General features: G+C 44.4%; 1 protein-coding gene across 3 annotated transcripts in view; it reads left to right on the top strand.

Moving 5' to 3' along the window:
* Positions 1-19,829, top strand: part of TYW5 (tRNA-yW synthesizing protein 5) — a 200,064-nt gene that overhangs the window by 67,587 nt on the left and 112,648 nt on the right. For all 3 annotated transcript variants that reach the window (XM_044060626.1, XM_044060627.1, XM_044060628.1), the window contains exon 5: positions 17,796-17,933. In XM_044060626.1, the coding sequence (XP_043916561.1) occupies positions 17,796-17,933 (138 nt within the window). The remainder of the gene's footprint in view (positions 1-17,795; positions 17,934-19,829) is intronic.

The raw sequence follows: 19,829 nt of genomic DNA, 5'->3' as shown, positions 1-19,829 counted from the left end.
GGACCTATACACTGCCTATTCGTTGTTGCTGATGAGGCCTACCACTGTTGTGTCATCAGCAAACTTGATGATGTGATTAGTGTTGTACCTCGCTGTGCAGTCATGCATTAGCAAGGTGAACAGCAAGGGACTCTGTACATTGCCTTGAGGAACTCCAGTTTTCAGAGTAATGGTACTCGAAGAGTTATTTCCTATGCAGACTTTCTGAGTTCTGTCTGTGAGAAGGTCCAGAATTCAATTACAAAGTGTTGTGTTGATACCTAGTTGAAGCAGCTTCCTTACCAGCTATATAGGGTTGACTGTATTGAAAACCGAGATGAAGTCAATAAATAGTAACCTCACACAGCTGTTTCTAATTTCTAGATGCTCCAGCAAAAAGTGCATTACAAGTGCTATGGTGTCTGCAGTAGAGTGGTTTACTAGGCAAGCAAACTGCAGTGGGTCAAGATCCGCAGGTAGCTTAGAAGTTATTGTCTCTTTTGACCAGCCTCTTGAAGCTTTTCCTCACAATGGAGGTTAAGGCTGCAAGGAGGTAGTCATTGAGGCGTGAATGCTAGTGACTTCTTTGGCAGTGGTATTATTGTTGTGTTTTTGAAGCATTTAGGAACTATTTCCTGACTCGGAGAGCGATTTAAAGATGTCTGTGAGTACATCTGTTAGATGAATTGCACAGTCTGAGTACTTGCCCAAGGATGTTGTCAGGCCCTGCTGCTTTTCTATGGTTAACACTGCGCAATGTCCTCTGGACATTAGCTTGGTTGAGGATGAGCAGTGCTTCATTTTGACTAGTGGGCATTTTCATCACTGTGTTGTTCCCTTCATGTCTGCTGAAGTAGACATTGTTGATATTGAGGAATTCCTAGTTATCCTCACAATGTGAAGATAAGGGCCTTTAGTCTCTTGTTAAAGGATACATTGCCATAGGCGCCTGCAGTCCAGAGAAGTAGCTCTGGATCTTCCCACCATAGGCATATTTTGCTTCTCTCACTCCTTTTGCTCAGATTCCCTCTGGCTGTTCTGAGGGCATCCCTGTCTCCAGACTTAGACTGCATTCCTTGCTTGTAGAAGCTTGTACACCTTGCTAGTCGACCAGGGTTTCTGGTTGGCACGTGTGATGATGTGTTTGATGACTGTTACATCATCCACACATTTTGAGATGTAGTACATCACTACCTTCATGTCCTCCTCTAGGTTGGCACATTGATTCACAGTAGATTCCTCTTTAAATATGCTCCAGTATATACTCTCAAAACAGTCTTGGAGTGCCGAAACTGCACCCTCTGACCATATCCTTACTTGTATCACCATTGATCTCCTCCTGGTTAGCATATACTGGTAGTAACATAATGGTTGCCCAGGTGTGGGTGAGACATTGGCTTATATACTATCTTAACTTGTTGTAGAACTTATCCAGTATATTCTCTCCCCTGGTTGCAAAGTCTGCATGCTGGAAGAAGTGAAGCAGAACTGTTTTCAAGTTGGCTTGGTTGGAAGTCCCCTGCCACTATGGCACACCTTGAATGCGTTCATAAAGAGGAATCTGCCAGCACAGCTGTCTGGAATTTTGTAAATGATTGTTGTGAATATCATCACGATTTATATAAGATGCTTGTTTTACAAATGTATTAGAACTGTATGTCATTTGTATATCAAACTGCTAGTACAGAAGCGTATGTTGAAAAGGTTTTTGCAAAGTGCTGTTTGAAATGTAACCACAGTGTGCCCTACTGGAATAGAACAGAAATGTACATGCAGTATTGTAACCATTAAAATAGATGTTTAAATAGTGAAAACTGCAATACAGGAGATGAACTTTGGAAAAATAGCTAAAATTAAATTACTTTATGGCTATGGAATAAAAGATGGTATCTTTCAGTTTTCAATGCGCTGAAAGGCTTTCTATATTGTCCTTGGGGTGAAATAATTACTAGTCTTGAAATTTGGAGGAATGTTATTGTTTTATGACTTCCAGCATCTGCCAAAGATCCAAGGTCTATATATTTTTATAGGTAGATGCTAAATGCTGTTAGATTCTAGCAGTGGGGGTTTCATTTGGGAACTAGTCGGATGACAAGACATTGTTATTCTGCAAGCTATCTCAGCAGTAATATTTGAGATATTAATTTCAGAAGTCTGTTGGAGAGAGAGGACTTTTTGTAGTCCGTCTTGGACCTGACATGAACCATTCACCACATAATCTGCCTTGTTCTAAGTAACTGTACTATCAACTTATCCACAGTCCCCACCAGGTGCAACAATATCCTAGACCTAGTCATTGCCAACATGAGTGACCGGTGTTCCACACCTGAAGTCAACTCCTCGTTGGTCCGATCCGACCATAAGGTAATCACCCTCGATATCCACATCCCACCCCCACCCCCATTAAGGAAACCACAGTAAGAAATTTCTCCAAAGCCAACTTCATGCTTCTTAAGACAGAAGTAGTGAACTTCATGACACCCATGCAGGTGGACAATACAGTTACAACTGCTGAATCCTACACAAATGCACTCTATAAGCACCTACATGAGTGCATGGATCGTGCTATCCCAAACAGAACCAAGATGCTATCCTTCAAAAAAAGGAAGCCAATCTGGTGGTCCCCTGCCATAAACAAACTGTACAACAGAAGGAAGAAACTGTTGCAAAAGAGAGTAAAATCCCATAAGTGGAGGAGCTCCCTGGTCAGCCTCAGTAAGAAGCCGAGATCCCTTATAAGATCCTCCAAAGCTAGCTACAAAAATAAAATTGCCACTAATTCCAAGGACAACCACAAAGCATTCTATAGCTATGTCAAGAATCTCAATGGCAGCACCCAGATCGGCTCTTGAGTTACAGCACAAAGGCATGAAAATTACAGAATCAACTGATATTGCCAGCATCCTGGCAGATATGTTCAGTGCTAACTTTACCCCCCCCCTCACCCCCTAGAATGCAGAGTCCCTGTAATCACAACTACGCAGGTTAAAGCTGCACTCTCTCTAGCCAAAAACACAACATCCATGGGACCGGACAACATCCCAGGCTGCATTTTACATGAACTTCAGAATGAACTGGCTCCCCACATAAGCATCATGTTCAATAATAGCCTCACATCAGGCTTTGTGCCCACTGAATGGCGCACAGCAACAGTTATCCCACTCCACAAAGGGGGAGACACCACTGATCCCGGGAACTATAGACCTATTAGCCTGACGAGCCTGGTCTGCAAAACCATGGAACGTATCATCATGGAACTCATAAACAAAGACATTGGTAACCTCCAAACTCTGGATCCCACCCAGTTCGGGTTTGTGAAAGGCAGATCATGCCTCCTGAACCTGATCAACTTCTTTGAGGCAGTCACCAAAGTCATAGATGACGGTAAAGTGGTTCACACAGCCTATCTTGACCTCGTCAAGGCTTTCAACACCATCCCCCATTCTGGAATTATAGCTAAACTCAATAAACTAGGCATAAATCCCTACATCACAAGATGGGTTGCCAACTGGCTCACTTTCGGAACCCACACTGTAAAAGTTGCAGACTCCAAATCTGACCTCAAACCAGTGACAAGTACAGTACCACAGGGTTCCGTCCTGGGACCGCTCCTGTTACACAGAAGGCCTTTGGCTAACGAAGTTCGCAGATGACTGCAAACTAGCAGCCATAGTCGTCCCCAAATGATCTGAACATCCTACAGAAGGGCCTCGCTGAGACAGATGCCTAGTGTCAGCCATGGCCTCAAGCTCAATGCCAAAAAGTGCAGTGTCATCCCCTTTGGTAAAAACTCTGTATCCATGATCTACCACATAGGCAGCAATCTACTTAACACCGAATGCATGATAAGAGACCTTGGGACCCAGGTGGAAAGTAGTCTCTCCTTTGATGGTCACATCGCCACAGTAGTCAGGAAGTCTTTCTACGTGGCACACCTCATCATAAAAGGGTTCTCGTCCAGAAAAAAAGAGGTCATTGTTACCCTCTACCCATCACTCATTAGACCCATTATAGAGTACATCGCCCCTTTTGGAATGTACCTCACAAGACATCTGCAGCAGCTGGAAAGGCCACAGAAGTACCTCACAAAGAGGATTACTGGACTCTAACAAATGCCCTACATTGACCACCTCAAAAAACTCCAGCTTTACTCCGTAGCATATCGCCTACTCAGAGGTGATCTCTGCCTAACATATAAAGCTATGTCAAGCCCAGAGCTGTTGGACATGCTACACCTAAAGAAATCCCAATCCCTCCGAGCTACATGCTCTAGGGACCTAAACTTTGTCACCACAATAAACAGGACATGCTGGAGGGATAGATTCCTATCCCAGAGACTTCCCATACTCTGGAACAGGCTACCCATCTATGTCAAGCAAAGTTCTTCATTAGCACTCTTAAAGAAAAATCTTGATGAGTGGATGGGAAATAGGAAATACACCCCGGGGATCACTTCTGTGTCTCTGCTCGTCAGTGGTACAGGAAAATAACTTTCTTGGGTGGCGTAAGCTAGGGAACCTTGTTGGCTAGGCTTGCATATGCCCTTGGGCCGATAGCCTAGTACCTACCTATGAACCTAAAAGTAACTCTCTTAGATACAGTCAGGAATATAGTGAAGCTTAGTTTAGATATTTTTCTTTGGGACTGTCCTGCAATGTTGTTTTAAATATTTCCATTGGTTTTGAAGTCTGTCACTGTAAATATATGCTGAGTATTTTCTTGTTCTTTTATTATTTATTATTAATATATATTTAAATTTGTATTTATTATTTATTTTATTTTACATTTGTTGACCGAGCTAGTCCAACTGGATACATGTCCATTTTCAGTAGAGGCCCGGGGAGATGAGCTCCATTAAGCTAATAAGTAATACATGGGTGATAGAGATTAGCATTAATAACTTGACTACTAAGTTTAGAAAACAATACACTAATACTAGATACATATTTACAGAGAAGAGGGTTTGAACAGTCATCCGTGTTGAAGTTTAGAAAGCAATACACTACTACTAGATACATAATTACAGAGTAGAGGTTTTGGCAATTATCATATTGAAGACAAAAAAAAGGGATAAAACATTCTACACTCAAAGTGAAAAAGAAGTTGCTAATGTATACATAGAGGAAGCATATGCTCACAGTAAAAATGCTTGTTACACAGTTAATACTACGAGGTAGATTATAGTAAGACTAGGCTAAAGTCAGAAAGTGAGGAAGTTTGCTAATCCTACTATATGAAATTTGGGAGGGAGGTATACACAAGAAACGGCAATAGCGAGAGGAGAGGACGTAGAGTAAAATGAGTCTTAGTCTGGATTAGTACATGGGCATAGCCAGTGAGTTTTAAGGAGTATTTTTGATTGTTAAACCTTTCACCTTTCATTGTGGCTGATCTGTGTAGAGATATTTTTGAGAGGACTTGCATATTTATTTGGTTACATTGTGTGGGCCACTCCTAGTAGCATTGCTCTTGGCCAAACTACCATTTGTATTGATATTAATATTACACAGTAAGATTGGACACCCTTTGTTAAGGGCCTTAAAGTAGTTAAGGAGTTGACTAGTGGCAGTGGTAACTACCTTGTAGTCTGGGCAGAAGGGAGCATAGCTAGTAAACCTGAGAGAGCCTCTCCCAGGTGTGTGTGTGTGTGTGTGTGTGTGTGTGTGTGTGTGTGTGTCTGTGTGTGTGTGTGTGTGTGTGTGTGTGTGTGTGTGTGTGTGTGTGTCTGTGTGTGTGTGTGTGTGTGTGTGTGTCTGTGTGTGTGTGTGTCTGTGTGTGTGTGTCTGTGTGTGTGTGTGTGTGTGTCTGTGTGTGTGTGTGTGTGTGTGTGTGTCTGTGTGTGTGTGTGTCTGTGTGTGTGAGCTACTTGGGTAGAAGTTGTAGGGAAGCAAAGTACTGGTTAGACAGAGAGGGTGCTGGTAGGTCTTGGCTTGGTCACTCAGCTGAGATGTCACCTCTATAGCTGTGCCAATGGGGAGTCTTATTGAAGATCTGGAGAAAGAGAGAGAACTAGCCTTGGACTGACTGTGATCTCTATGTGCTCTGAAGGGAAATTGCACTTGATTGAAAATACTGTGTATACCTGTTATCCTTCCAGTGTACGTCCCCCATTTGGGCCAGTGGTGAGGATTGAGGTTACTTGATTACTGGTTCAGTGGTGGGCCAGCACTCGATTTTGCAGCTCATTTATAGCCTGATATAATCTGTTCAGTGCCTCATTTGTACTGGCACTGGGAGGAATGTAGACAACTGTGATGCCGATACTGTTGAACTCTCTTGGTAGATAAGTTCAATGTTTCAGTGACACAAGTTCTGTATTTTCAGAGCAGTGAGAGGAGATCTCTCAGCTGGTACACCAGTTGTTATGTATGCAGACTCCTCCCTCTGTGGACTTCCCATTGAGAGATTGTATTCTGTCTGCTCTAAAAAGTGACATCCCCTCCACGTGACCTGCACTGTCATTAATCTTAGAATTAGCCAGGTTTCAGTAAAATAAGTACACAACATTTATTTATTTACATTTGTTGACCGGGCTAGTCTAGCTGGATACATATCCCTTTTCAGTAGAGGCCCGAGGAGAAAAGCTGCAACATGAGTAAATTAATACATTAAAAATATTCTTAAAAAAGACTAGTTTCACATCACAAAATAAGACATGAAAAAAAAAAATAATAAATCGTGAACAATGTAACGTTTCATTAGAGTAGAAGTAAAAAATAAACAAGTCTTAATGCTTTAGTAGGGTTCATGTGAAATCAATCAAAACTAAAACATTAGAACATTAGGAAACTTGTTATAGTGTTGTTCATAAGATATGGGAGGGTAATTGTTAAGGAAGCAAGAGAGCAGGAACCAGGGGAGGGGAGAGATTTCCTGACTTATCAGATATGCAGATAAATATAAAGGCAACATACAAAATAAACAATTTATTGATGACCCAAAAAAGTTTTATAGAGAACTGAGAAATGGGGCAAAAGGAATTGAAACACCACCAAATAAGAAAAAAATGGATACATTTTGGAGAAATGTCTGTGAAGAGCCCATGAAACTTGTGATGCTAAATGGATAAAAGAAGTAAAAGAAAGAATAAAAAGTTCAAATGTACAGGATATGAAATGGAATGCAGTAATGCCCAGAGATGGTGAAATAAAGGTAAGAAAAGCTCCTAATTGGAAAACCCCAGGTCCATATGCAGTACCTAACTTCAGGCTAAAAGTATTAGTATCTTTTCTTGAAGATTTAGGCATGAGTAAGAACTATTTACTTGCACACCCCGAACAGACACCAGACTGGTTAAAAACAGGAAAAACAGTACTGTACTTCTATTTAAGAATGAACCCGTGGTGGTGGTGCTGCGGTAGCGTTGTCGCCTCGCAGTAAGACGCTGTCCACTTCGATTCTCAGCTAGAGCATCTTCTGCATGGAGACGTGCGTGAATGGGCGTACCTTCATTGAAGGTTGTGCATCAGGGCTGGTAACTCGGCACATAAAAATCAATTACCAATCATTAGCGGACCGGAGTTCCGCTGTGGCGACCCCTAACCGGGAAAAGCCGAAAAGACACAACTCCTACTTAAGAATGAACCTGCAAGCCACGTGGTTGTTACTTCTTCCCAATAACTTGCCTTCTGACTATGTGTGAACTGTACACTGGAATTGATGCCAACATAGTTTATAGTCATTTAGAAGAAATCTCAATCATGGCAATAGAACAAAAGGGTAATAAAAGAAATTCATATGGAACAAAAGATCATTTGTTAAATAAAAGCCATAATGGAAAAAAAAATCTAAGTATGGCATGGATAGACTGCAAAAAAGCATTTGGCAGTATCCCACATTCATAGATAAAGAGTGCTTAAAAATGTGTAAGATACACCCTACACTGATAGATTACATTACACTGACCATGAAACAGTGGCAAACCAATTTGCAGTTAAGCATGGGATAAAAATTCAAAGGGGCAATCCACGGTTATTTCTGCCACCGCTGCTCTTTTTTTGTCTTGCCCTTAACCCATTAAGCTGTCTATTTATCAGATTAGGTCATGGCTAAAATGTGGTTCCCAGAAAACTAGAAAGTGTAAAGAATTTGCATCTTCTGTCTGTGGATGATTTAAAACTGTATAGTTCATCAGATGAGAAACTGAAAGCAAAACTGCAAGTGGTCCAAACTTTTTCAAAATGATATATATCAAGAATGTCATTTGGTCTTAATAAATATGCAAAAGCAACCTTTAAAGCCAGAAAGCTACAGCACCAGGAAAACATCAGATCTGAAGTAGGAGATTCATTTGTCTGCAACCTGTGGGTTATGGATCCGATATCGGATCCGAACCGGCATGGTTTATCAGCTATGGATCCAAGCTCTCAGCTCCTCCCCTCACCCATAATGCCCTGCTCTACCCTCATGACCCCAGATCTCGTTTGCCGCGCATGGTGACCAGATTGTGTTCTCTAAGCTCTCCAGCTAAGTCTAGTTTTACTAATCTTAAACTGCTTAAATTTAAAAGTTTGTGTGAAAGTTGTGTAGAAGTGTAGGTTTCCCTTATATATTATTATACTTTTAGTGTTTTAAAATTTATTTTTACTTATCCCTCCCCTCGCTGGTAGCGTAGTGTGTGTTTGGGCCTGTGAGTGGTTTTGTTACTTTACCTTAGTTAGTTTAAGTAACTTGGTTTTTGGCTTTTGGGATGTCTGAACAGCCCAAAGCTGTATTTTCTAAGTGCGCCGAGTGTGGCCATAAGCTTTCCCCGGCTGATGGCCACACTCGGTGTGTTAGATGCCTTGGGGTTGAACACCTCACGTCTGGATGTTCCATTTGTGCAGGGTTCAACCCCAGGGCATTGAAGGAGCGGAGGTCCAAGCTTGTCTTGGCGGGTCTTTTGACACCGGACTCTGCTCCGGCCTCTGCTCCTTCGGGGGTAACCGTTCCGACGGTTGTCTCCTCTCCGGCTCCCCCTCCTCCTCCTGGGACTCAACCTCCCTTTAGTGGTTCGGAGGAGAGGGAAGCTAAGAAGAAGGACTGGAGGGAGAAGCACCATAAGCGGCGGGCCGAGACCTCTGTTTCGTCCCCGCCAGCCAAGCGGGCTTCTCCTCCGGCCTCCCTGTCTGCTGGCTCTCCCCCTCCTCGGCTCCGGTCTCCAGTGTGTTTTTCACCGGGACCTGAGGAGGAGGAGACCCGATCTCCGTCGAGGCTATCGAGGAGGCACTCAAGGCCTACCTCGGTAGCCTCGTCGAGATCAACTTATAGCCTGTCAGACGCTGATCTATGATGAGAGATGAGAAGGTTCATCCAGGCCCAGATGCAGATGGGAGTGCTCTTGCCTCCCCCCCCCCTCTGGGGGGGAGCTCGACCCCTTTTTTCAAGCCAATTGCTCCTTCTCCGACCCGCTACCCGGGTTCGGAGCAGTTGGAGCCGAGCAGTTTCGGAGCCGGGGATGGGTCGGCGCCGATAGTACTTGGTACTTCGGATCCGACCCTGCCCTCGAGTGCTTCGGATCCGACCTCTCGGAGCCTGGATCTGAGCTTTGGATCCGGGGGGATCAGTGCTCCTTCGGCGCCGTCTGTGTCGGAGCGCACTGTCCGCCGGATCCAGCGCCGGCGCCAGCTCCGATCCACTCCTCGGATCCGAGGGGGAGCCGATTGTCGGATCCTTTGGTCGAGGTCGGCTCCCCTTCGGCTTTTGATGTAGTGGAGAGGGCCCTGTTGAGGGTCTCCGGACACCCGGCACTTGCTTCGGCTCCGTCCCGCGCTCCCTCTGCACTGGGTCAGGCTTCCACCATCCGGCCTTTGGGACAGCCCGCTCCTGTGCCCCAAGCTGTTCCCCTGGAACAGGTTACTGTTTGCGAGGAGTCCTCTGACAGCCCCCCAGAGGATGTTCCCCGCAAACATACGTGCAAAAGGAGGCACATTGACTCCCCCGAGTCTCTCACGGAAGACACTGATTTGGAGGAAGGGGAAGGCTCCCCACGGTCACCCCCCAAGGATGTCTCATTTGGAGACATCATGGAAATGCTCCGCATAAGGGGGGGGTGGTCTGCCCCCAAGTCTTCCTCGGACGAGTCCGTGTTCTTGGAGGCATTTGAAGCGGGCCCGTCTACCTCTTGGGTGTCCCCTCCTGCCGACCCCCTGGTGGACCTCATTACCACCAGGGCGTGGAAGGAACCGGACACCGTGGAGCCAATCCCAAAAAGGCCCGACCGTATCCTCAGTCCTCCGGCTGACCGTGCCCATTGGAGTAAGGGGCCTCCGGTAGATGCCATGTTGACAGCGGCCACCAAGAGGGAACTTGCTCAGGAGAGTCCCTCAGTCCATCCCCCGAGCAAGGAGTCTCGGATAATGGACCGCTTGGGGAAGCGGATGTTTAGTTCAGCAACCTTCTCTGTAAGGGCGCTGAACTATCTGGCACATGTGATTAGGATGCAGCGCGATCTTATTAAAGAATACGCTGCCTCCCCCCCAGAGTCCATGTCGGAGGAGGACAAAGTGCTGCACTCCACCCGCATGGCCACTCTCAGGTCTGTTACCAATACCTCTATGCGGCTACTCTCCCATGCTACGGAAGGCGCCGCTAGAGCCGCCGGGGCAGGCCTAGTTACTAGACGTCAGGCCTGGCTCCGTCATTGCGATTTCTCAGAGCCCTTCAAAGCGTCATTTGCGAACACCCCCTTCGATGGTTCTGCCCTCTTTGGCAAAACTGTTCGCGACACTTTGACCCAGAGCGAGAAGGACGGGAAGACGCTGTCTGCCATCGGAATCCGCTTCTCTGCACCCCAGAGGCCCTATTCTAGGAACCAAAAGGGTCAGAAGAAGATGTGGTTCCGGAAGTCGCAGCAATCCCAGCCTGCTCCGGACAACCAGTCCTTCCGTGGCAGAGGAGGACAGGGAGGTCGCCGCCCTAGAGGCAGAGGGGCTCCCAGGAACTTCGGGTCCAGAGAACCCTTCTCTGAACGGCCCGCGCAGCAGCCCTGAGGGGTTGCCCGGCTGCTCCACTCTGGAGGCAGTCGGGGGGGAGTTTTTCGGAGCACCTGGCGGCATGGGAGTCCATAACATCAGACCGCTGGGTTCTCCAGATCATATCCAGAGGATACCGTATCCCCTTTCTTCACTTGCCAAAATTGAAGTCCCTCCCCGACATTCCACCCGGTCAGTGGGAGGCCGCTTTGGCAGAAATTGGCCATCTGCTAAAGAAATGAGCCATCCAGCCCGTCCCCCCAGACCAGATCGGATCAGGGTTCTACTCCAGGTTCTTTTTAGTGCCAAAAAAGACGGGGGATCTAAGACCAATTTTAGACCTTTCACTCTTGAACCTGGCAGTTCCCAAGGAGAAGTTCCGAATGGTCACGCTGCAGTCTATTCTCCCCCTTCTGGGAGAAAATCACTGGATGTGCTCCATAGACCTCAAGGATGCATACTACCATATACTAATGGACAGGCGCTCCAGGAGGTTTCTCCGCTTCCGGCTGGGAGCCAGTCACTACCAGTTCCGGGTCCTTCCCTTTGGTCTCACCACAGCCCCCAGGGTGTTCACCAAAGTATTAGCAGTGGTAGCGGCCCACCTGAGGCTTCAGGGGGTACAGGTCTTTCCCTACCTGGACGACTGGCTCCTTACCGCCCCAACAAGGCATCTACTACTATTGGCGCGAGACTCCTTTCTCCATCTTGCTCCCCGTCTGGGCATCACTATAAACACAAAAAAATCCAACCTAGCACCCACGCAGTTCATAGATTTTATAGGTGCCAGGTTAGACACAAGGAGATTAAAAGCCTTCCTCACTGCGGACAGAGTTCAAAATCTGCAGCTCCAGGTGCGGGCCATTCTCCACTCAAGCTCAGTTCCGGCGGAGTTGGTCCTGAGGGCTCTAGGGTCCATGGCGGCTGCTATAGCACTTCTTCCTCTCACCAGGTTCAATATGCGCATCCTCCAGTGGACACTCCTAGTACAGTGGTCGTATCTTGCTCTTCCTATGCATCATCCCATTGCGATCAGCAAGGCTTGCAAGCGGTCCCTCCTGTGGTGGCTACACTCTCCAGATCTCCACGGAGGCCGCCCATTTGTGCTTCTCCCCTCTCGCCACGGTGACCACGGACGCCTCCGCCTCGGGTGGGGGGCATTTGCAGGCGGACCGTCCAAGGCACGTGGAACGATTCAGAGACCTTACTGCATATCAACATTCTAGAGATGAGAGCAGTGCTCTTAGCATTGCTAGCACTTCAGGACTTTCTTCCCTTGGGAACAATTGCGATTCAATCGGACAACATGTCGGTTGTCTGGTATATCAACAAGCAGGGAGGAACCAGGTCTTACCCTCTTTGTCGAGAAGCCATGAGAGTTTGGGAATGGGCAATCTCCACCAACCGCTTTCTCATAGCAACGCACATTCCGGGTCGGTCCAACATCCTGGCGGACAAACTCAGTCGCACCATTCTCACCCCTTACGAGTGGTCTCTCAATACTCAAGTAGCGGAACGCATATTCGCACGGTGGGGAACTCCTTGTTGCGATCTTTTTGCCTCTCCCTCAAACACCAAGTGCGACAGTTTTTTCGCTCTGATACCTCCTCCGGAGGTTCCTAAGAGACGCTCTGGTGCATGCTTGGCCACCCGGTCTTCTTTATGCTTATCCCCCCTTACCTCTGATGCTCCAAGTTCTTCAGAAAGCCTCTCGGTTGGGGTGCAGAATGATTCTCATTGCTCCGTTTTGGCCTCGACAGATCTGGTTCCCCTTCCTAAGGTCTCACTCTGTGAATCCTTGGATTCTAGATCCCATTCCGGATCTGATATCTCATCCATCCCGCTTATCTTCTCCGAACCTGGACAACCTGAAGCTGACCGCTTGGCTGCTCCAGTTCCACTCTTGATCAGGACTCCCGATATTTCGTGCCCTGTTAAGGTGATCCTGGTGGCAGCTCATAAGCCATCCACTAGGAAAGTCTATCGTAGCAAGTGGAAACGGTTCTCGTTGTGGGCGGAGCGGCAAGGCCTAAACCCCTTCACAGTTCCTCTCCTTTTGGTGCTTGATTTCTTAACCACTCTTTTTAACGATGGTGCCAGCAGTTCCACGGTCAAAGTACAACTTGCGGCAATTTCCCATTATCACATTGGTCATGACTCCAATCCACTGATGTCGGCCAAGTTGTGTAAGATTTTCCTTAAAGGTACTTTTCTTCTCAGGCCCCCTGTAAAGCAAGCGGTTCCTCCTTGGGACCTTTCCTTAGTTCTCCAGGCCTTGACCACCCCCCCCTTCGAACCTGCAGCTACGGTAGATCTGAAATTCTTGTCTTTCAAGACCGCCTTCTTAGTAGCCATTACTTCGGCCAAGAGAGTTTCAGAGCTTCAAGCATTATCAGCTAAACCTCCTTACTTGGTCTTTCATCCGGACCGTGTTTACCTCAGGACCAACCCGTCCTTTCTTCCTAAGGTAGCTTCTGAAGCAAACATTAATCAATCCATTAACCTCCCTGTCTTCTTTCCTAAGTATGAAAACAAAGGTGAATACAAGCTTCACTCCTTAGATGTTCACAGGCAACTTAGATTTTATCTAAACAGAACGGCTGGTCATAGGCAATCCGACCAGTTGTTCATTTCCTTTGCTAAATTTAATTTGGGCAAACCAATTTCTAAAGTCTCACTATCTCGCTGGATTTCACAATGTATCTTATTGGCTTATCAAGCTTCAGGAAGGCTCGCACAAGAGGGTGTACATGCCCATTCAACCCGGTCAGTCTCTACCTCGGCAGCCTTTAAGGCTAGGATTCCTCTAGATGATATTTGTGCAGCAGCCGCGTGGGGTTCATCTCATACTTTTATTTCCCACTACAAGTTGGATCTTGCATCTAGGGGTAGAGCATCCTTTGGCTCATGGTGCTTGAATATCCTTCCATGATGGCCGCCCAAGATTCAGGTAGCTGGGGACTCTGTCCCACAGGTTGCAGACAAATGAATCTCCTACTTCAGATTTAGAAGTTATGTACTCACCATAACGTTCCATCTGAGTAGGTGTATTCATTTGTCTGCAACCATCCTGCCCTCCTATCCCCCTGGCCTTTCAGTTTCCTGCATATGTTGTGTTACCCTTTTCAGGGTGTTCTTGCTGTTGGCAAACTCGATCTGAGGTCATGAGGGTAGAGCAGGGCATTATGGGTGAGGGGAGGAGCTGAGAGCTTGGATCCATAGCTGGTAAACCATGCCGGTTCGGATCCGATATCGGATCCATAACCCACAGGTTGCAGACAAATGAATACACCTACTCAGATGGAACGTTATGGTGAGTACATAACTTCTAATTTAGGACATTTGCCAGCCCTTTTCCCTAATGCACAAAATAGTGGTAAGAGGCCCCTCCACTTCCTGGATGTACATAGGCAGCTAAAATTCTTCCTGGAAAAAAACTAAATTCAGAAAGACTGATCAACATTTGTTTCATTTCAGGAAGGTAATTTGAGAAGTACGGACCATGTCCAACTGAATTTCCAAGTCCGTCTCCATCTGTTACATCTTCCATGGTAAGACACTGTCGACTAGAGTAGAGGCTCACCCTACTAAAGCAGCCTCCTCTTTTGGTGGCCTCTGTAAAAGTATTGACTCCAGATCTGTCCTTGAAGGCTGCCACCTGGACTTCAATATGCACTTCACTACTCATTGCATTGTAGATGCATTTTCCTGATCTGTGTCCATCTTCACTACATTTGTAATTTTAGGACTAATAGACAGTATTCCTATCTGCATAATTGTTAGCTTTGGGATACTGCAACAGTGTCCTAAGGAAGGGCATAATATAGTTGTTTAAGAACTTGCCATATTAGTAGATGCCCTGATCACTGTTGTGTTATTGCTTCCCTCCCCATCTTTTCTCTTCCTGTGCTATTTAGAACAAAGAGGGCAGTTACTTCCCCCCTCAGTTGAACATGTTTTTTTTTTCTTGCAAGGTACACTCAGGCTTCCTCCAGTGTCCTCTTGAGGCAAGATGGCCCTGAGGCTCCTGTACCCATTCGTTGGCTTATGTACCCCCTACATCCATGGGTTGAGACCATACGCCAGATGTACAGTGGGTCAAGAAGGTTTTGGCTTTAGTATGCCAACTGGACATCAGGTTACACTTGGCAGGATAACCTACACTTAACATTGATCAGTGGGACATCTACTGTTAGTGTAAGTTGTCACACTTCTGTGCTTTCCAGGATTGTTTCATATGCACACTTTCGTATGGATCTTTTGTGATCAATCACTTTTTTCGATGATATGCAAGTTTGTCGTTTGGCCGATCTACTTACATATATGTGGGCATTGTATACATATATATATTTATATACAACACACACTGTATGTGTGTGTGTGTATGTATATATATATATATATATATATATATATAGATATAGATATATATATATATATATATATATATATATATATATATATATATATATATATATATATATATATATATATATGTGTGTGTATATATTTTTAATTAAACTGATTACTCATATTGTTTGACAGCTCATTGGATTTGTATTCTGAAGAAGTTCTGGTATCTAAAGAATGGAAGCTTAATTATCAGTTCATTGTCTGTTTTTTTTTTTTCCCCTTATAGCCGTCCGTTAATTTGAGCATTCATAAGCATGAAGTTTTTCTTGTGTGTGTCTGTATGTGTATTGTATGAATTTACAGTTTCCCACTGTGTTGTCTGGGTTGTATTTGAAGAGGATTGAGGAGCTGCTTTAACAGTTGTGGTAGTCTGTTCCATAGAAGAAAGTATCTTTGAGTGAGGTACCTGTCTCACCAGCAGGTCCTGTTTATTTTGTGATGGAAATTAGTCCTTTCAAGCAGCTGGCGATAGTTTTACAGAAGTGTAAGATGTCCCTTAGGGCTTGATCTGTAAAATTTATGCAGGCAAGGCAAAGGTCCCTCATCAAATTTCTTGAAGAAATTGCAAAGAAAGTGCATTACTGTGGTCTACATAGCATATGGAAGACAGTCTGTTGCTTTTTCTTTGTGAGGCAGCATTGATAAGTGAGTAGATCTGAAGGATATACTGCTGGTAATTGGACTGGCTTTAAGTTGGAGTGACCTAAAGCAGTCATTTGCATATATGCCATGGGAGTTCTTCAAAGGAGATTTAGGAGTTGGCTTGCCTGTGTGACCCTTTTATCCTTTGTCTTGATAATGACTCATTCACGTGTGTATATATACATATCATACATAAACATTTGTTAACCAGGTAAGCTCACTTGGCCGAAGAGGTCCTTTTGAAGGGTGCCCAGGAAACAAACACACACACACACACGCATATTTATGTAATGGGCTCTTATTGCAGATTTTTCACTGATCTGTACTGCTAAATGAATAAAAAGTAACTAAATGTTCAACTTTGAATAATTTCCTAATACTTCTCCCATGTAACTCTTTTTTTCAGAGTAATTACTTAATTTAAACTTGGGTTCATGTAATTTTCACGTATTCTTATTTGCCGCAGCATTTTCATTCATCCCAAAAGTTCGCTGTGGGGGGGGGGGGGGACTGGAAGAAACTTTTGCTATAAATTGGGGATCATTTGTATGCCATCCGAATGGAAAATGCTTCAAATGCCTTGTACAGGCATTCAAACAAATGTGGATTAAAATATACTTTTTCTTAGAAAAAGTGAGTTAGATGACAGGAGGAGGAGGTTTACATTTTTTTTATTTTATTTACATTTTGGTTACTGGGGTAGAGAACTGATCACAGCATGTCCAACTGAAGGTTTCGTCCAGGTTACAACAAAAAAATGTAACAATTCTAACGTGGAACTTCAGGGTAATACAAACTAGTCACAAATAAGAGAAATACTGTATACAAACTTTACACTGTGTGGAGGTGTACATTTTACAGGTACAAAAATGGAATAGGAGGAGTAGCAAGAAATGAGGGAAAAGGTTTACCTTTAAAATTGTAGGGAGTAACACTGTATGTTCAGAGGACAAGGTAAGCAATAAGTAATGGTAATGATACAGTCCAAGGAGAAATAGAGACCAACAAAGGTAAAAGATGCAAGATTACCATGAGCAAGGAGAGAGAGAGAAGCTGTGTTACATATTTACAGGAAGAAGAAACATAGTGCTAACTGACAGTGGTTGTGTAAATGGGTGTAGTTTGGGAAAGTAAGGAGTGCATTGGACACTGAGAATAGGCGCTTATGTGGAGCAGGGTTCAAATGATTCCGATTGTTTGAAAGTTGTATTAAAAATGAAATGTATTGGGGAAATTTATTTTTTGTGATTTAAATTTAAGAAATGTGTGTGGAATGAATGGTTGTTTTATCATGTGTTTTCTGCTCATGTATTTTTGAGATGTAATTTAAATTGATGGAATTGTATTTTACTTTGAAGTTTAAAAAACAACGGTGGACAATATTAACTTTTTTATAAAAAGCCTTGGAATCCGTAGCACAGCTTCATTATGTTAGTAACTTTGTTTGCAAGTATGCATAATAAAAGAAAAAGAAAATGAAGATTATACCCGCAGATGTACTTATACTTAGGTATTTACATGGATGCACACTTGTTACATAACATGTGCTTGTATACGTGCATACAGTATGCGCATGTGTATACACTGATATCTAAATCCATCATTTCAGGCATTAAATGTTTTGCATAAACTTGTCCTACTGTTTAAAAATCATTCGTATCTTTCAAGTTTGTTAGCAGTTAATTTGGCTTGATGGACCTTTACAGGTTTGGTTTGGTGGAGGATGTTGGCAGTATTTTACAGAAAGTAGCAACTGCACTGGTGGCAAAAATGTGAATTGAAATAATGTTGACTTTTGTTCAATCCTAGGATATTGCAGATATCAAGGAGCAGTTCCCTGTGCTGGCGGAAGACATAAGAGTCCCTGAGTTCTTTGAGAAGGAACAATTTTTCTCCAGTGTTTTCCGTATAAGTTCACGTGGTGTGCAGCTCTGGACTCATTATGATGTATGAAGTATGGCTTTTAACAAAGTTGTAGTTGAAATTTGTCCTGTAGAAATGAATGGATAAGCATTTGCCTGCACTGTGGCATATAAGGGACAACAGTAGAAGTGAAAGTATGCCCTGTAGAAATGTGTGTCTGTGTGTGTGTGTTGTCAGAACTGCGGATTGTGGCTATGTAAAGCAGTCTGTCTGTTTAAGGCAGTCTGTTTCTGCTAATTGTTATTTAAGACTTTGGCTTATTGAAACAGTATATTGCTCAGAGTAAACTACCTGGTTTTATGTTTAGCACCTTAGCGAAACAAGATACACCATTGTTTTTCTTTGGATTAAGTCTGTATTGGTTACCATGTGGACAAAAAAGTGAGCGATGCATACAGGCCAATGCACATGTCTCTTCCAAGGTTGCTACATCTTGAGTAAAGATGATTGCTTCATTTGCAATAGTTTCAGTCAGAGAAAGCAGATTTCATTGAATTGTATGAAACTGACATTTCACACATAGGTTCATAGGTTCATACTAGGCTATCTGCCCTAGGGCATTTATAAGCCTAGCCAGAGTGTGTGTGGCTTTCACCACCCCTTAGGATGAGAATACTATACCCATTAGTTTGCTGTGCCTCTGTCCAGCAGTGATACAGAGATGATTCCCGGGGTAAACCTATGATCTCCCATCCACTCGTCAAGATTTCTCTTGAACAGAGTCATTGAGGGGCTCTGCCTCACATGGACTGGGATTCTGTTCCATAGTGTAGGGAGTCTCTGGGTGATGAATCTGTCCCTCCAGCACGTCCTATTTATATCCGTGTTGAGGTTTAAGACTCTTGCTCTCGTGGCTCTGGTGGATTTGGATTTTTTGAGGTGGAGCATGTCCATTAATTCCGGGTTGGACATGGCCTTGTATGTCAGGCACAGATCACCTCTGAGCAGACGGCATGCGACTGAATAGAGCTGGAGTTTCTTCAGTCGGGCATCATATGACATATGTTTGAGCCCCTTTATCCTTTTGGTGAGGAACTTTTGGGGTCTTTCCAACTGCTGCAGGTGTCGGGTAAGGTACATTCCGAATGGGGCGTTGTACTTCTTGGGTCAGCTGTCTGACTGCACAGGTAGCCTGTTAGATAACATGAACTGCTGTAGTCCCATCGTTTTTTCCCCTTTTATGTTTTTCTACCCTATGCCTAAGATGAAGCCACTGTTGCACATGCTCATTCCTTGCTTCCTGGAGAAAAAGCTTTGATGCCCATTTCTTTCTATCCAGGAAGAGAGTCGCTAGGGGTCCATTTGTTCCCTGGTTAGGCAAGGGTGGTCTGTGGCATGGCTGTCCGCTAGGCCGCCATTGAGGGTATATGATGCTTAATCCTGCAACCCCTCCCCTGGCAACAATAAATTGCACACCTTCATCATAGCAGGGACTGTCAGTGCCTCCCCAGTATTGCATGTTCTCTTAACATACGTGTACAAGGGCTACAGGCATCAGCTTGAGTAGCTAAATATGCTCATTTTCCTTCCCTTGCCTAGACACTCTTTCTAGCCACTGTTTAAAGTCAGATTGTCTGGAATGCAGTCAGAGCTACAGTGCTGTTGTCACCGAGTAGGCTAGCAGTCATTGGTTTGATGTGAACACACGCCTTTCCATGGATGATACATTCCTGCTCCTTAGTAAAGGCTGCATAAGTACAAAAATCACCAGGATTCCCAGTAGTTAGTTGATCCTGGAATCCACAAATGTATCTGCATTCAAATTAATAGAAAATTGTTGGGGGGGGGGGTAGCCTTTGGCGCTGCCAAGTATTAAGATCAAATCCAACATTATTGCATCTTGGTGAAGGTAACATTTCTAGCAATGCAGGAACCACTATTTTGGACATTCACAAATTCACAATAAAATGTTTAGCCATA

This window comes from Protopterus annectens, chromosome 2.part0 (genome assembly GCF_019279795.1).
Source record: "Protopterus annectens isolate FY-2018-M chromosome 2.part0, PAN1.0, whole genome shotgun sequence".
NCBI lineage: Eukaryota > Metazoa > Chordata > Ceratodontiformes > Protopteridae > Protopterus > Protopterus annectens.
Note: the sequence above shows the minus strand (reverse complement) of the source record. Positions and strands in the feature narration are given on the sequence as shown.